We start from the raw sequence: 18513 nt of genomic DNA, 5'->3' as shown, positions 1-18513 counted from the left end.
CGACCAATAAAAATGAAATGATTGGAAGAAAAAAAAAATACTGCCAAACTAATTTGTTACAAACGAAGCAGTGGTGGGCTCCTCTCAGTTTCTGTTTGATATATTTACACCGTCTTCAACAATGGTCGTTCATTCCTAAAAATAGGCATCTTCTTGCTGAACCTGTTCTATATGGCAGTTGAAAACATACACATGCAACTGTGGCAAATGCGATGTCAAAATCAATTAAAAGTTTTATTTTGTTTTGTATTTTCAGAGACAAGGACATTTCAAAATGTTACAACAAGTAGAAATCTCTCTTGCACATGATGTGACTGAAATACTGGTAAAAGTGCTAGTGCATGAGGAGAGTAAATGCTAAAACACAGGCAGACGTGGGCTTGTTTGCAACCACAATTTCCTTCTGGATTAATAAAGTATTTATGTCACAAAAAGAAAAAAATAACTGTCCTGATCTGAAATGGTACAATAGGAAACGGTTTACATTCACAGCTTCTCTCTTTTGTAAAACGTTTTCACTTGACACAAAGTAATGCAGTTGCAAAACACCTGACTATGCGACTGAGTATGCAGAACATGGGCACACGCAGGTCAATTGTTATGTCCTTCTTAACAGACACAATAACGGACAAATAAAACACCATAGGATTAAACCTTACAAAAATAGGCTCAACAAAACACATTTGGCATCGTCCTGTTGCTCAACGACTTGGAACTCCCGGTGGTCTCTGGTTTGAATCGGTCGGGCCACATCTGTCCCTGTTGTCCCGTGTTCACAGATCGCGCGGGCTGAACCACAACAGGCCTGTAATCCCCCCAACAATGGCGTACCCCCTCATGTATCAAGGCACCGTTTACCAGGCCAAGTTTGGAATACTTAAAAGGCTAAAAATTTGACCTAGTAACCCTAGAAAGACCACCGTTGAACTCTCCATCTGTCAAGAATGCGTTGCATTGAGTACTTCTCCATGAGAGCGTGGATTGGAAGAGCACGGACTGCAGCAGTATAAACAAAGGCCTTGTGTGGCGTAACGTAGAAGGACTGCCGGCAAACAGGAGGCCGCTCGAACCGGTCCTTCAACAACGTCTGTGACGGCATAACACTGCCAAAGAACGGAAGACTCAAAGTCATCTTTGCGATTTTTGGCAGTGATATGAGGCCATAAACATCTCTGACAGTAAAATAACCGTCCACTGTGTTTTCAATCCACTGAGAAATTCCAGAGAGTTAAAAGGCCTCAGTAGACCCCCAGCGTACTCCTAGTGGACTGTGGCTCCACCACGGTTGTGAAACGGTTCGCCGATCGCTCCCCGGAAGTCCTCCAAACACTATCTGTGTCGACTCAGGGAGTGTCTAAGGAAGACGGGACTGTAGCAGTAAAGGTTTCCGTACACCGGCGCCCCTGGAGACATGGTACCCAGGGGCGTTGTGGGGGGGGAGGAAGAAGGGAGCGGCACCATGGCTGGAGACGGTCGGTAGGTTCCAGAAGGTTCGGCAGAAGTTTTGTCTCCGGAGTATGGCTGGGACTCCAGGGGGCGGTGTTTCCCCGGCCTCATTTCCAGGAGGGGTTTCCCGTTCACGTTCAGGGCGCCACCTCGGCCAGCATGACGGGCAGGTGCATGCTGGGACAGGTGTCTCGGTGTCGCAGCCGGAACACCAGCTGTTCCTTCTCCTGAGACAGCTTTTGGTTGACCCCCGTCTGCCTCTCCAGCGCCCCCTTCAGCTCATTCTGCTCCTTCGACAGTTGCCTGGGCGAGGCAGGAGAAGAACGACAAACATTGGTCAGGTTTGAAGCATCGCAGTCAGATAAACACTAACCCAAACACTGAGGAAACTGAGACTCTGGGGCGTAAAATCGGCCCACGCTTACGTTCAAGGTACCATGGCATGAAAATGTCACTTCATGAGGTTTTCTAACATTAATATGAGTTCCCCTAGCCTGCCTATGGCCCCCAGGTAGCTAGAAATAGCGGTGGTGCTTTGGCAGCGGGGCTGCGGCGGTAGACAATCGCGGTCAACAATCCCTTTCTCCTCCATGTCGCGGTTCAGTCTACTTCAGACTGATGTGGAAGTGGAAGAACCAGAGACGTTGGAGAACCGACGCAGTGGTTTGAGATCCTTAATGTTTCGTCTGGAGGCGCACACAGCTTTTGGCCGTGATAATATATATTATGCGATATAGATATCTTTGTATAATATGATATTATTTCCCGCCGGAGCATCCAGAATGTTCTACAATATTGACAGAACAGGGCCAAAGGCTGTGTGTGCCTCGTCATTGGGATACATCCACTGTAGACAGAGCGCATGGTACCGTGGCCGCGAGCTGCTCAGGGCCACACCCCCAGCCTCCTCCTTGACCCTCCACATCTGTGGAAAGCTCATTGTGGGACTGGCTCGTAGCGGCTGTAATTCTGCACCAAGGCTGAATTTCTTGAACGTCTTCAAGTACTGTATTAGGGGCCCGCTAACAGCTATTTAAAAGCATTCATAAAGTAGCATGCCATGGGATCTTTAACATTCTGCCAGTTATTTGTACTTCTCATTGTGTATTTTGTCTATAGGTGTATTTAAATGTTACACTTTTGCACTGTTTACATTGTTTTTAATCATAACTACCCTCCTGTAGTTCTGCTTTGACAACCACATTTCTCATCTGGGGATAATTAAAGATAATTATAAAAGTAAACACTGCCACCTAGTGGCCTTTATGAAACCATGCAGTATCTGAAGCCGCACTCTGGATTTCAATTATTTTAAATCTGAAGAACTCACACACATCTGTTGCTTATAACATAATTCATATTCTTGATGTTTTATGAAAGTATTCAACTTTCAGAAAAAATAAAATGTAACACTCCAGTAGGGGGCGGCAGTGAGCCATGTAAGGATGTCAGATTAATGCTTTCAGGCCTGGGAGAGATGGCAGTATCTAAAGCTTAGTCAGTTAGCTAGTAATTGGAGTGGACAATTAAGGAAATAACAAAGCTATGAGATAACACCAACTTGGAGGGATTGCGACCCAAATAATTGGCACGGAAAGATAAACTTTGAGTGGGCATCAGAATTTTTCCCCAAATTCAAATTGAAGTCTAAGAAAATGTCAAAAGAATATCAGAAATATATAACACTACTTGCTGGTTCTTTCACATTTACGATCATAATATGAATCACTGTTTTGAAGCAACAGGCCTGCTGAGCTGAAAATGTGATTAGTCAGGTTGGCCTTAAACTGGAACAACACACTGTCGTAACCACCATCATGCAGCATGCACTTATGAATACAAATCAGTCCGCATATTCATTAAAGATGCCTTTAGGTTAGCATAAAAAGAAAAGCTAGCGATAATTAGATTTCATCAATTGGATTATAATAATTAAACCGGTTAGGTTATTTATCAAACTACTTTGGTTTGCTGTTCAAAACATGACCCGAGGTCATGTAATGTGGGTTTCTACGCCCTAAACTCCTCACCCATCAGAACCTTCATAATATTTATATTCCGCACGGCACCCATAATCCCAGGGACCTCTCGTTAGCATACAGAATGATGTTCTCAATTGTAGTTTCCAGTTGCAGTTCTCCAAGCTACATAGCAAGACTATGCCGGTTTCCAAATGTATCATCTTTGATAATGTTTTGTCTTTGGTAGCCATAAACCCTGTTATATTGTAACCTGGTAACCAACATTTCTGCCGGTACGAGATACACCGACCAATCACAACCCGTTATCTAATATGAGCCGGGGTAAGTACGATGACGTGCAATGGAGCACAGTAGTGCCATTTTCTAACAGCAACAATCAAGGCTGCCGCTGTTGATTTTGCTATCGAGACGCTATTTAACAATCTGGACAGTATATTTCCATTAAAAGAATAACCAACGTCTGCACTTAAAGCTTTTGTTGAGAAGAAAGATGTATTTTTTATGTTGCTTAGTGCTACGTCGCCCGTTTCATTGCTATGATTGGTAACCATATCCAATTGCGTCCTGAGGCATTTTGGTCTGAGCGCGTTGGTGACGTCCCTTTGAAATGTTCCAGACCAATTGCAGTTTACAATCCATATTTCAATAAAATTTGCATGGTCTCAGCTTATCGCTCTTCTGTACTATGGTGTGGTCCCCAGTGTGGCCGGGCCGGTACATACTGGATGAGGCTCTTGTAGTTGTCCATTCGGACACGCAGATCCTCGTTCTGCTGCAGGGTGTGGATGATCTGCTCCTCCAGCGACAGGTTCTTCTCTGCCTGTAGGAACACATATAAACACCCCCAGTTACACCATGTTGGTACAGTCCACCTAGGGGAGGTCACCGTGGAGTTGGATCTATCCAGCATACATCTGGGTAGGCAGTAGGCACTCCCACGGTTATAGTTATTCTAGGATCAGTTTTCTTTTGGTGACTTTTCACCATCAAACCTGTTGGTAAAATAGGGTTCCTTTAACAAAATAACTCATATTATGGAAGATTGAACATCTGATAGACAAATAAGTTGTAAATAACCCATATCCATGGGTGAATCCATGCAAGTAATACCTGAAGTGAACACACACACACACACACACACACACACACACACACACACACACACACACACACACACACACACACACACACACACACACACACACACACACACACACACACACACACACACACATTCCAGTGATCCTACCAAAGTCTGCAGCTGGTAAAGCTTCTTGCATTGCTCCTCTACACGCTCACTCTTCATCTCGATGACGAAGAGGAGGGACTCCTGCTCCGACTCCCAGAATGCACCTGGGCTGCCATGGGCCTAATGGGGAGAGAAAGGAGAAACGACTGAGTTTATAGGAGGTAGAAGTAGCTATAGAGAGAGAAGCAGAGAGAGAAGCAGAGAAAGAGAAAGAGAGACAGATAGATAGTGGTACAAAGTCATAAATAGAGGGTAATAAATGATTGATAAATGACTGTCTATACCCATGCCTTGGTTACTTAAAAAAACATAACAGATTTATCAGTGGGTTGGGTACCACATATTATATACATTTTGAAAGATTTAACAGGATGTCTATATCAGAAGCCTAACTTGATAATACCCTTACACATAAGGTGTGGGGAGGGGTGAACAGACAGGGAGGGTTACCTGTATATTGCGCAGTAGGTCCTTCTTAAAGGTGGACGCCTGGACCCTTGCCTTCAGCTGGTTGTATACCTGGAGGTCTGCCGTCAGCGTCTCCACCTGGCCCTGTAGTCAGCACCACGCACACATGGAACCAGAGATACTCCCGGGGAACAGCATGGACTCTAGCCAGGGGCTTTCCAGAGACAACCCCAGCATTGCTTAAACTGACAATGTGTAAGAATGCCTGATAAATGTATATTATATATCGTATCGTGCCACGGGTCACTTTACTTAATTTAAGCGCTCGTTTTGCATAAATAAATGGCTGCCCATCCCAGCATCGGCTCCTGAAGGCGGTCCCCTCAATGCAGCCACGGCATCGGTTTATCAAAGTTGGCCTTCATTGGTTGAGTGCTGGCCACAACAGTAAGAGCGAGGGGTCAAGAAAAAAAAAAAGGCAGGGTCTTTAAAGTAATAATCTCTTCATGAATATTTTTTTCTGAATGTTGGGTCCGAACGGTTTGACGAATCGGCCCAATAATTTTGGTATTTTTTTCCCCAGTTTGAGCTGCTTAAATTACAAATAAAAACAGACCTGATCTTACGAAAGATGCGGAAAAAAGTTGTATGATCTTTACGGATCAAATTCCTTTCCACAATATTGTCAGAGGCTTCAATGACCATCCGGGTGAGCCGTCTCAAAGGCTCAAGCGCTCTCGCTCAATACTGGACCATTTACAACATTTATTGTATACATATTTTCACAACTGGTTGTCAGTGGTATCATTCGCTGGAAAGATCGTAAGCGGCTCCCAGTCAGTCAGTCCCAGTCACCCAGCAGCGGTTGTTTGGCCAGAGGGTGGAGAACACCACCCTTCAAGATTGCAGATATCAATTTTTCAGAAAAGTAAATGCAAGCAAGCGTCGGAGGCGCGACTCGTACACAGCGCCACTTTAATACGAGGTGCAGGAGCAGCCAGGGAGGATCAACCGTCTTACCTTGAGGAGGGTCTCTGCTGCCTGGAAGCTCTCTGTGAGGTCGTTCTGCTCCTGCTGCTGCTGCCTCTGCAGCTCTGCAGGAACAACACACAGTGAGCATGTGCACAAACTCACACACACACACACACACACACACACACACACACACACACACACACGTGCTACTTCATCCATAGCAGGGTATTTAGAGAAACAAATGTTTTCTGGCGCATAAAGTGACGCTTGAGAACCTAAAACCCCGTTTCTCCCAGTTGACACGACAACACGTAACCGTTGTTATCCGAAATCTCCACTTTGGCCAGAGTTTTTTAGAATTAATCGTTTTCTGTGATAAAAACTGTGTTTTCATGTAAATGAGAGGCCAGACCGTGTGGAAATATCTGCGTTTTCCCTTCGTGTAAACGGGGCCTAATTCTTTTCCCACAAAAACACATTCAGCCTTTAAAGGGTAAAGGAGGAGTTGCCGCCTGGAGGCAGATTCTCTTCGGATACCAGAGTTCATCTTCAAGGTCCTTCACCGCGGGGAGCTGCAGGGAACGTTCTTTACCTTCCACTGCCCTCTCGTGCTCCTCAGTCCGCCTCTTGCTCCTCTGATCGTGGACAGCACTCAGGTCGGCGGTGGTTTCTGTGCAGACCTGACGAGGAGAGAAAGGGTTTGCGGGTCAGCTTTACAGTACAATCAACCCCCCCTCAGCCACCCTCCTCAAATCAAGCCCTCTGTCCCTGACCTCGATTGGGGTTCAACCCGTCGATGTTCCCCCAGGGTTTCACAACTTTCATAAAAAAGAGCAATGTTGTGGCTCGTCACCCCGAGAGCGGTTGCAAACAAACAGGTTCCACGCCCGGATCAGATCTCCCCACAAGACGGGTTGCCATGACGCATAAGAACCGCAAACAAACATTGATCTCAGATTCCCCTGAAGGACGGAGTCTTATGTACTCTGGTGAAGACTAGCCTGATTGCATAAATCCCGTTTGCCCGCGGTCTGCCCTCGTATGCTCTCGACAAACACAAGCCCTGTTCTCTCCCCTCAACTGAGCTGCTATTCAGGGAACAGCTCCTAGATCCACGCGATGGATTAAAACACAACAAAACAGGGTCTCATCTGACTGTCATGGCCATAAACAGCACAACAGGCTGGGTTTACCAGAACACTTCACCAAGCATTAGAAGCAACCGGACCGGTCAGGCCTCAGAACCAAATAAGAGACTTCAGATGGGAGGATGTCATTTGTTGTTGTAGGACATCTCAACCTAGAATTGCATCTTTATAGATGAGCTAGCTAGTAGAAGTATAGAGCATGCACACTTTTAAACCAGGAGGACGGGCAATGTTTCACCCAATTTCTAGCCCCCATCAGGTCACTTTGAGGCTATGAGGCTACTGCTGCACAGCATCACCGATGTATTCAGCCAATCTACACAAGGTTTAGGGGCCACACACACACACACACACACACGTAATGGAAAAGCGCGAGTCGTTTATTACTTTTAACAGCTGCAGAAGGCCTGACGTCATGCCCAGCAGAGACGTTCTCTGGTCAGCCTGTTGAACCGCAAAGGACACGAAGAGGCACGTCCGGGGACTCAAAGCAAACCCCTTCGTCTCCCATGAGCGGCTGGGAGGGTTACGGGGCGTCGGTATGGAGCGCGGGTCATGTGACATGGAAGGCCTTTACTGCACGGCTTTCTCATTTGATATTACCACTACATGCCCTACCCATGGTGAGGACTGGTAAATGCAGTCCTTTTAGGATTAGCTAATGCAACTACTAACCGCTGGTGCTCACTTGATGTGTGCCCAACCACCAAAGACCAATGCACACTCAGTGTCTTTCATGCGTTTTATTTCATAATTCATGTGAATAACTTGCTGTAAAAAATATGATTTCATGCTATGAGTTGCTTAAAAAAAAAAAAAAAAAAAAAAGGAATAACTTGAACTTGAGAACATATGGTCCGGTCCCGCACATTCTCTCACCTCTTCTCTCCCTCCCTACCTCTTTCTCCCTCCAGCTGTCTCTCTCCCATCTCCCCCACCTCCAACTCCCCATCTGACCCCTCACTCCCTCCTCACCTTTTCCGTGAAGTTCTGGATGATCGCGAACAGCTCATCGTGGGAGTGGTCTTTGAGGAGCTCCGCCCTCTCCTGCGCCCCATTGGCTGAGAGCACTTGCTTCAGAATCCTCAGCTGCCACTCGAACCGCTCCAGCTGCTTTTGGACGCACACGTCCACGTTGTCCGACGCGACCTTACCTGTTATCAAGGACGATACGACAGTCAGACCCTTAACACAAACACATATATAGGCCAATACTTTTAATATGACCCAGACCTAGTTAGTTTCGGGGTCAAAAGAGTGCAGTTGTAGATATACAAAGGGTCATGTGACTTTATGCCATTAAAGCTGAAACTGCTATGACTATCGGCGACTGATATAGTATATTTATTATAGTAACTTTTTCCTAAAAGATAATTTTACTGATTTTAGGACTGTACAAATAGATTTGCTCTCCTGATTACATGGGCCTCAAAACCAACAGAACACCTTTTTTTTTAGCCACCCCAAACACAACGGCAATAAAGAGGCTGAAACATCAACTTTTATTCTTGTATTTCCTTATTATCTTCCCCTTTCTCTCCCTTCACTTCCTCATTAACAATTTTCCGATGCTCCACTGAAAACACCCAACAGTGAACGTCTGCAGTACAAAACACACAGCCGACAAGAAGACACACGTTTCCTGCTGAGAGCTTACCATTAAACCTTTCTACCAACCTCAGGGTCTCTTTATGTAGTGTTGACACTCGTACACACACACAAAACACGTGTATCTCTCTCTCTCTCTCTCTCTCTCTCTCTCTCTCTCTCTCTCTCTCTCTCTCTCTCTCTCTCTCTCTCTCTCTCTCTCTCTCTCTCTCTCTCTCTCTCTCTCTCTCTCTCTCTCTCTCTCTCTCTCTCTCTCTCTCTCTCTCTCTCTCTCTCCACAGTGTTTAAACACACAAACGACAACCAAATCTGAAGCAAGTTTGATATAGGGCTTTTGCATGATCTACGAGCCAAATTTGAATGGGTTTGTGACTTGGTCCGTCTGTCTCCGTGTGTGTTAGTGTGTGTGTACGTGAGAGAGTCCAGTTGACATCCCAATCCATTTGGGAAAACTGTCTCAAATCCAGGGGCCTCAATGATACGATACTTCTGAGGCACTCATTTACTGATACGAATCCAGGTTACCAAGATGCAGCGCAAAACATTCTCAGATTACCGGGGAGGCATTTTGGCGCTGGTGTTTCCTGACGCTTGAATTCTGTCTCTCCTTCACTTTCTCCGGCCGACCAGAGGACGTGCCGCTAGAGCAGGGCAGCAGCTGTAGCCGCCAGCGGACATTTATAGACGGGGGGGGGGGGATAAATGACCTCCAGGAGGGTCGCTAGCCTACAGCAGCAGAACGCCTGTCAGCGGGTCAGCTGCACCCAGCTTCACGCTGGAGACACTCTCAGGCCGAAGGGTCCCACCGCATTCCCCTAGGTACAGAGTGATGGAACGAGCAAGGGTGATGTCATGTCCCGGTCTGGACTGATGTCATTGGTACGAGCGATGTTACGCACTCGTTTCCGCTGGGGTCATTGGTACAAGTGATGTCATATCCTATTTTCGACAGATGTCGGTTTTAAGAAAGCAGCTTGGTGAAACAATGAAATATATTCTTAAAAATACTCTAGTTTTTCAGTTTAAATTGTTGCGCCATCGCAAAAACAGCTTAAATGTGGAAACTGTATTCCTGTAATCCTGGCTCATTCTTCAAGGCGCTTTCACTGTGCAAAGTACACACACTGCACACCGTCTTTCTGCAGCCACATACCAGGGACCCCCTAGACACCGATAGGCCCAAGCCAAGGGCTGCTGTACAGCGCCTCAATATAATCATCTAATGAATCATCTAATCATCTTCAATCAGTGACCCCCCTTCCCACCCAAGTCTTTTAGTCATGCAGAGGTTTTCTCAGGCTGGGCAGGACATGACACATTGAGATAATGATGTCATCTCTTCTCAAGGTGGGGCCAGGCCTGAAGAGAAAAGAGGAAGTGAAAGACTACAGCGCGAGCCTTGAGGTAGTTTCCCATAGAGCTCTCAGAGGCCGCTATAAATCAACTCAACTTGGACAGATTGGAGACATGTTTAACCCGCTTAAACACACACACACACACACACACACACACACACACACACACACACACACACACACACACACACACACACACACACACACACACACACACACACACACACACACACACACACACACACACACACACACACACTAGGTGAATCACACAGAGATAATTGGGGGCTCACCATTCAGAGGATGACGTTTAAACCGTACATGTTCATAAATGGGAGGAAGCAGTTTAATGGTATGTTGTCACCTATGTCATATGACTGAGTAATATGACTGCAGCAGATGTGAAACGCAAGTTAAAAGATAAGTTAAATAGATACAACTATCTTGCTCAAGAATGCCTACAGGTGGACTGTTGACATTGGGGGATCGAACCCAGAACCGTAGGGAGCTGAATAACCATTATCAATCCTGGCCCCATCTACCTAATTGTTATTGCTGAATCATCATATGTGCCATGGAGAAACCTAAATATAAAAGATTGCTAAAAACAATAATAAAAATAATAAAAAAAACTTCAGCCACAATACTCAAATATATGTAATGCACACATAAAATACACACACATACATATCTCTACGTACCACTAACTCCATCGTTGTATTTCTTTCCCTCCTTATGGCTCTTCTTGCTTCGGCTTTTCTTCTGATGAGAGGAAAGGGGAACGATGAATAGAGGAAGACGCATTTCAATAATAATAAAAGCTCCAAGAATAAGGGTGAATTGGATACCAGCTGTACGGTCCATTACTATGCTCTAGCAGCTGGTTTCATCTAAACACATTTTAAGAATCATTTCAGTATTTAATCTCCTTTAATGAGCAGGTCTTGTTAAAGCTCCAGGATGCAACAGGTAGTGGATGTTGTTGGTTCTATTCCCCGTGTTAGCACAAGAGGAAAGATATCGGACAGAGAGGGTCAGGGTTAAAGGTTAGATTACATGGATGTTACAATGGCTTTTGGATGCATTTCCCATACATCAGAATGGGTACAGGAGTGTAGGTAAGAAGTCTTTGGTACAGGTCTGGCTGTCCACTGGTCAACTGGAACAGTGAGGGGATTATAAATCTGTTGACAGTTACAGGACACTGATCAGCCAGGCTCTCTCCCTCTTCCCCCCTCTATCTCCCTCCGATTAGTCCTGACATTCCTAGGACGAAGCCAGTTGTGTTACGTAACTCAGCGGGTACTGGATTCTTTCAAAGGACACACACACACACACACACACACACACACACACACACACACACACACACACACACACACACACACACACACACACACACACACACACACACACACACACACCTTTCCCTAATTATTGCTTTTCAGTTCCTTCTTTAGAATAAATAGGATACAATGTAGATGTGATTAGTTGATATATGGAGTGTTTTTTTTTTTCTAAACCTATACAAAGAAGTTTTGCCAGCTACAGATTGAGGCTGAAGATGGGACATGCATGTCTGGCTGTCTGCTTCTCACAGTGACTGTTTATAATGTTAAAACAAATGTCTAAGAGTCCTTCATCGCCAAAACACAGACACACACACACACACACACACACACACACACACACACACACACACACACACACACACACACACACACACACACACACACACACACACACACACACACACACACACACACACACACACACACACACACACACACACGCCTCTTTATTTAAACCATCTTTCTTTATTTAAACACAGCGTGACTGACACAATAAATACTAGGGCAACGCAATAAATACTGAAGACAACGCAGGCATGAGTGGAACATGTGACGGCCGTTGTGTTCCAGGACATGTGTTCAGAACACGGAAACCTAACTGGAAGAAACAGAGGGTCTGCTTTCATTATCTCTCCCCCTTAGTTCTCATTATCCTCCCCTCTCCTCCACCTAGTTTTTTGTATTTCCCCCTCCCTCTGTGCCTAGTTTTCATAACCTCCCTCGCTCTCTCTCTCTCTGGTTATCATTATCATTCCTCTCCCCCCTAGTTTGCATTATCCCCAACCCATCGCTCTACCCCCAGTGTTATAGTATCAGACCCTCTCGCCCTCCTCTCACTTTCAATCTCTCTCTCATTTTTGTGTCATCCTTTTTATGACGTTTTTCTTTTAATTGTCTCTCTCACTAGTCTTCCATACTCTCTGCCCTCTCACCCCGGTTCTTCATTCTCTCCGAGATCTGTGTCTTATCTAGTCACAAGGGTAATCAAAGCGGACCATCTACTAGAAATGCTTCTCTATGTCGAGCAAACAATGGGTTGTCCCTACAGTCAGGTGTATGTCAGTGTTGGTCTTATTCCGTTTGCTGTTAGAAAGGTCTCTCACCCAACAGGCTGACACAAAGGCACTTTTCTAAACATTTAACATTTCTTTCAATTTAATCCCTGTGAGAAATAAGAAAATCCGGTTACAACGCCAGGTTTCGCAAGACCTTTTATAATAATCAAAATACAATTCCATTGCTATTGTCCACTATAACAACAGTATTGATCGTACAGAAACCCAAGTCTTGAGGCCTGAAGCCTCGTACCGTATTGACAGGCGTGAACATGTTTGTAACATGTGTGAACAAACACACAAGCTCAACTTCCCCGTCGAATGTGTCCTTACCACAAAACGTTTGAAGTGTGACAGATAACATTTAACATCCTGCACAAACAAGGGCTGAGAACGTGTTGACTGTAGGCTCCCAACGTCTTCACCTTTTACCAAGACCCAAAATGCCTTAAGTGTATATCAGTAATTAGGCTCAACTTACGCCACACCAGTCGGAGAAGCCCCTTCCCCCGCTACTAAGATGAACTATGGTTGGCAAACTGAGCGTCCGCTACTCCATCCAACACGTTCCAACCATTGAGGAGCGGAAATTAAATCACATAAAAAGGACTGAGGTTCACTTCTAACTCGAGAAGCAGATTTGGGAGACATCTCATTAACTCAGGCCACATAACCCAAACTTCAAGGGCAAAAAGGTTTCCTCAACCAGACCATTCATGCTGGTAGAGAGACACAAGCTAGCGAATCAAAAGCAATAGTTACAACAAAAAAAAAAAGAATACCAAAAAATAAAAACAGTAGCAGCGGTCGTTTCAGTTTATCATGCCATTGTGAAGGATCACAGAGACGGTAAAGGATTAAAAGCATGAGCATTAAGATGTCCTAAGGGGCGCAATGGCCTTATAATAACCAAGGCCTTGGACAGGGGAGACTACCAGAACTACTTGTAGGACCCAGTTCTTTTGCGGTTCCTGTTGCCTTGGAGACGCGTGCACAAAGATCTAGAACATTGTGGCCACTGTCCCGGAATTAGAATTGAATTCATTCCCCCAACGAGTTGAACATTGGTCAAAAAAAAGAAGAATTTGCCTCACTGGTTTAGTTCAAACTGGTTGATGCAACAACCAAAGAGACGAATTGATCTGAGTCAACATGAACCTACTAGGCTGGCAGACGTGATGATGGCAACTGATAGCGTGAGATGGAGTGATTACAGGGAACCACACAGAGGAAGTTTGCTTAACTGTGTGGCCAGACTGTTAGCCGAATGGCTCCGATATAAACCTTGTTAACCCATCGGCCATATTGGTTAGTTTGGTGGGTCAACCTTTGTGTATCTTACGGGACAGGACACCATGACAAATGCATTCATTTTAGTTCTGCATTCCAGTTCCCCTCCCCCCTCCTCTGTGTAGCATTTAATATGCATTCAGATTGAGTTGTCATGGTTTCCCCAAGGATACTAGTAGGTTCCCCCTACCAAGCTAACCAATATTGCCGCAAGATGAATAAGATCCATTACAGCGAGCCCCAACCAGGATTACTGGCTCCAATATTAGAATGAGTCCCAACAGTTCTCCCTCCTCCAATTTAAAATGAACCCCAATGAGATCGATTTTCTGCTGGGGAACGACATCATCTGAGCTCCACCCGGCCTCAACTCCCCCTCGACCGACTCCAACCTAAGGAGGGTGCGCCAAATACAAGCCTCTAGTGCACGGCTGTGTAAAACCTTAAACCCCCATCAAACACCGAATAGATGGAGCGTGAGAAAAACTAAAAAGGCTAAAACATATATTTGTCATTGAATGGCAATTGGAGAAGAAAGCCGTGTCACCATAAATACGTAGGCCTCTCAGACGTTTACTTATTTTCTGGGACTTTTTTCTGTTGTTGTTTGGGGCCCCGGCGTGTCTAGGCCGACATGTCTGTCTCTAGTGTCTACCCTGGGTCACGTCTCCTGTTGGCCTTCCAGGTTAACACTTGTCCAGTTGTCTGAGTTGGGGACCCCAGCACTGCCAGCCAACAGCTGGTTTGGTGATCAAACCCTACGAGTTAACTGCCTGGCTTCTCTCTGTCCCTCTATGAATTCAAGTTTCAAAATTTGATTTCCTTTATTGGCATGACAAAAACACAAGACTATTGCAAGAGCATACCAAAGACATTACAACAACTTGAACTACATTTTTTATTGAGTTAAATTAAATTAATGTCTCCCACTCTGTATTTCCCTCAGTCTGTTCGTGTGCGTCTGTCTCATCTGTCCAGCAGGCTGTTTCTTCTAAGGGCCCAGATCCACCCCAGATGCCTTCTACATCGACAGTTGAATAATTCTGTGTTTTATTGTTCCTGTAGAGAAACCACTACACATGAGGGTTTTTCTCCTAGAGCGCACAGCAGATTCTCCCTTTGATGCCATTGATTTCCATTGGCGTCTAAAACACGTTAGCAAACATGTTACCATAACTTGTCGGTCCCAGACGAATGAGTTGCTGCCATGTACCAGACTACACCGCTTTCTCAAAATCTGTGTAACCTTCAGGGCAAAGCAGCGTGGAAGTAAGCTACTAGGAGTCTTTTTAACCATCCATCTCTTAAGTTGTTTTTCGGAAATAAGTGTATTAAAGATCATTAATTTAAGATAGGCGATATCTTCAATTAACTGCAAGATTGATTGAAGATTGAATGTTTGGCAGGCAAATGTTTTTTTTAAGCCTGACTGCTACATTTAACACTATAAAACATATACTTTCTAAATTGTATTTGTTTGCATGTGTTTTCATAAAACATTAAACGGTCATGAAGATTCCAAGGTATATACCTAGTGGTGTGCAAAAAAGCTACGCAGTCATGGGTTCAAATTCCTATTCTTATTTTTATATGAACTACTACTACTGTCGGTTACCCTACAACTCTGAGGGTCAATAAGAGATCAATATTTTACACAATATATAAACACTTGATTAACGGCCTACAGTTCAACACAATATGCTTTAATACATTACAATTTTGGTCGGTAATTACAATAGTATGACTACATGGGTTTGTCATATTGCGCAACAAGCCCTCAGATACAGAGCAGGCTTGGTTGGCACATGTAGATAATGATGGACTTGAACCAAATCAATTTGGTTTCAGGACACTAGGCGATTGTTTGCCTCTTCATTGAAGAGATAGAAACAAAGGGCAATCTGCTAGACACTAATTTCCAAAGCTTTCTCTGGAAAAATATAATATTTACATGATTCAACAGTATTGACCATTCCCTGAACGACTTGCATAAATTGGGTGAAAAGGGAACTGGCGTTTTTGGAAATAATTACGAATGAGAGAGTTCTTATGTTTTACTGTTCAAGGATGGTACACTTTTAATAGTATGTGATGAAGGAACAAGCTTAAGTAGTGACAAGCAGCAATTTAGAAAAATAGATATTCCTCTTGACTGAACCACACAGTTCTCACAATATATATTCCGTTAATAATGATCTTCTTGTTAAAAACAACCATCGGCCACTTTAACCCTCGCCGTGATCCGACCCGGGGTCATATAACTCCCACTTTCAAACTCAGTGAATGACACATACTATTAGATCAATGTACCTGGGATTATTGTATACTGTGAAGAGGATGCACGATTGAAACCAGATGTTGAGGTAGGGGAGGCTCAAGTAACTTTTTTTTACCTAATCCATTTATTTGGACAACTCGTGATGGAGAAGGTACGCCTAACATAGTCACAAACAAAGGATCACATGATGGTACAAAAACAAACGCACAAATTGCATTTTACGCACGTTTGTGGCCATGCCTCGACTCGACAAAGGCAGGCGGCTAAAAGAAAACAATCTCGTCGCTTTCTAATTAACTTCCTTCATCTGCACCCCAAAACGCGTGAGACTTCAAAACAACAGTAGGCTACTGCCAAACCGAAAAACGAGACATGTTCACATACATACCTTGCTAGGGGCACAACCCATTCCTAGTCCTTCTTAGTAGTCTTGCCTTCAAACTTTTCTTCTCATTGACAACTTTGAAACAGCGTCTATCTCGTCTCAACTGCACCGGCAGAAACCTATCCTGGCCGCGCCACTCCGCGGAACAGATGGGAGGGGCTTGGATAGTCCAAACACTGATTCTCTTGACGGGGTCTAGATCTACAATTTACACTTGATTCGATCACGGATGGTGCTCATCGGTGTATCCGTCTCGCTTTTAGATGGAGATCTGTGCAGTTGCACGCCTATTGTTTAAAGCGCGCGCGCGTAGACGCGGACATGCACGAGTAGCAGGATTTACTGTTTGCCGTAATGGCCAGAGACGTTGCGCCAAAAACATTTGGTCCTTGCCCATTAGTTATGCCATTTCAATTGCCCTACAAAACGTCTGATGCGTGAACAATGAACTACGTTCCCCTTCACTGTCTTTGAGTGTCTAGAAAAGTGCTAGGCCTATATAAATCCAATCCATCATTATTATTGTCACGTTTGTGCGTGTGTGTGAATGTCATTGGCACATTTCCAATGCATGTATCAAATGTTTTTGACAATTTGACCAAAAAAATTATAGATATTTTATATTATTTTTATGTCGAACTAAAATAACTTCAATAATATTTAGATATCTATTTATTTCCATCTTAATCTTCTAGTAGGTTTAATTCAATTAAAATGAGACCCAAAACGAACCAGCAAATGCAACAACATCAAAGTCAGTTGAATCTATGAATTAGACATAGAGTAGGGCTCTGTTAATTGGTTCCTGGTCTTCCAGGTCTGGGTGGGTGCGTAGTGTGCACATTCTCCCAGCAGAGCAGACTGGGGCCCTGCCCCAAGAGAGCCGCCTGCCCTCCTGCATACTCCACATACCTCCACCCCAGCAGGAGAAGAGACATCTCAGCCCGGCGCCACAGAAGCCCAAATATTTCTCTTGTTTAAAGAATAACTAATCAGGTTGAGGGGAGGAACGTTATCACTAATAAGGCCTGGGTAATACTGTCAACACCTGGGGGCATTGTAATGTTTCTCTTGATGATTATGTAGATGTTCCATTTGTTACCGCTTAAGATTATGGCGGAGGAAAGACCTCTGAAGGGCTCACAGCAGGCTGCTTGTGCTGACCTCAGCACTGTGTGAAAACAAGCGGAGCACATCAAGGACAAAACCAATAAACAACCTTTCCTTTTTGTTGAATACTTTCTATTGCACAACTCTTATTGTTCATTTAATATTTATTCTAAGAGAATCAAATGCCTTTATAACTTTCCACCTAAAAACACAAAAAAAATAAAGTTTTACTTTCTCAAAAAATTTGACGTTGTTTTTGTATTTATTTAATGAAGACCTACATGCAGCGCAGCATTTAGTTTACAGTTATCAGCACAAGGTGGGCAGCGTTCCTTGGGTCCCCAGTCACTCAGTCACAGGTGTTTTCAACTGTAGTCAGCCCTGTATCTAAGTGTGAGGTACACTGGACCTGTTAGACACCTTCACCTCCTTCTCCCCTTGTGTCTTACCCACTAAACCCATCCCCCCAAAGTGTGTCCGTCAGAGTTGGAGAACAGGTACCCTACCCTAAAACAGAAAAACATATAAGTGCAGATAACATCACATTTTTACCCGGTGACATCATGGCGCAGTAGGCCACAGGTGCATGGGAGTCTGTGTTTGTGTGGTGGGGCACACTCCCTGTCGTCCACCGCCTCCCACCACACAGTAGACAAATAAAACGGACAGTTCGGCTGCCGGAGAGAGCGTGTGCGCGCGCGAGAGAGGTACACAGAGAGAAAGAGAGGAGATAAAAGAGATGCAGAGAGGGACATTGTGAAGCAAGCCTGCGGTTTGTGTGTGAAAGGTAGAGTCTTTGTTTGTGCATATATATGTGGATGTGTGTGTAGGCAGGCACATTTATATTTGTTTTGATGGAAAAGGGCTAAGGT

The 18513-nt window shown here is 44.5% G+C and overlaps 1 protein-coding gene across 1 annotated transcript; it reads right to left on the bottom strand.

Annotated features, from left to right (window-relative positions):
• Positions 1–223: 223 nt before the first annotated feature.
• Positions 224–16863, bottom strand: ccdc69 (coiled-coil domain containing 69). Its single transcript, XM_060063176.1, has 9 exons — positions 16535–16863; positions 10873–10933; positions 8184–8362; positions 6653–6740; positions 6106–6179; positions 5128–5229; positions 4678–4797; positions 4151–4248; positions 224–1749 (listed from the first exon to the last, which is right to left on the bottom strand). Exons 1-9 carry the CDS (start codon positions 16553–16555, stop codon positions 1584–1586), a joined length of 909 nt encoding a protein of 302 aa, XP_059919159.1. The 5' UTR covers positions 16556–16863; the 3' UTR covers positions 224–1583.
• Between the last annotated feature and the right edge of the window lie 1650 nt (positions 16864–18513).

Source organism: Gadus macrocephalus, chromosome 10 (assembly GCF_031168955.1).
Source record: "Gadus macrocephalus chromosome 10, ASM3116895v1".
NCBI lineage: Eukaryota > Metazoa > Chordata > Actinopteri > Gadiformes > Gadidae > Gadus > Gadus macrocephalus.
This window is presented reverse-complemented; position numbering and strand designations above follow the sequence as displayed.

Excerpts from the sequence above, each read along its gene's own strand:
- ccdc69 (XM_060063176.1), bottom strand. The coding sequence starts at position 16,555 with ATGGGTTGTGCCCCTAGCAAG. Across the intron at positions 6,180-6,652 it reads GCACGAGAGGGCAGTGGAAG|AGCTGCAGAGGCAGCAGCAG; the intron begins GTAAAGAACGTT and ends TTGTTCCTGCAG. Across the intron at positions 5,230-6,105 it reads CAGCAGAGACCCTCCTCAAG|GGCCAGGTGGAGACGCTGAC; the intron begins GTAAGACGGTTG and ends TGCTGACTACAG.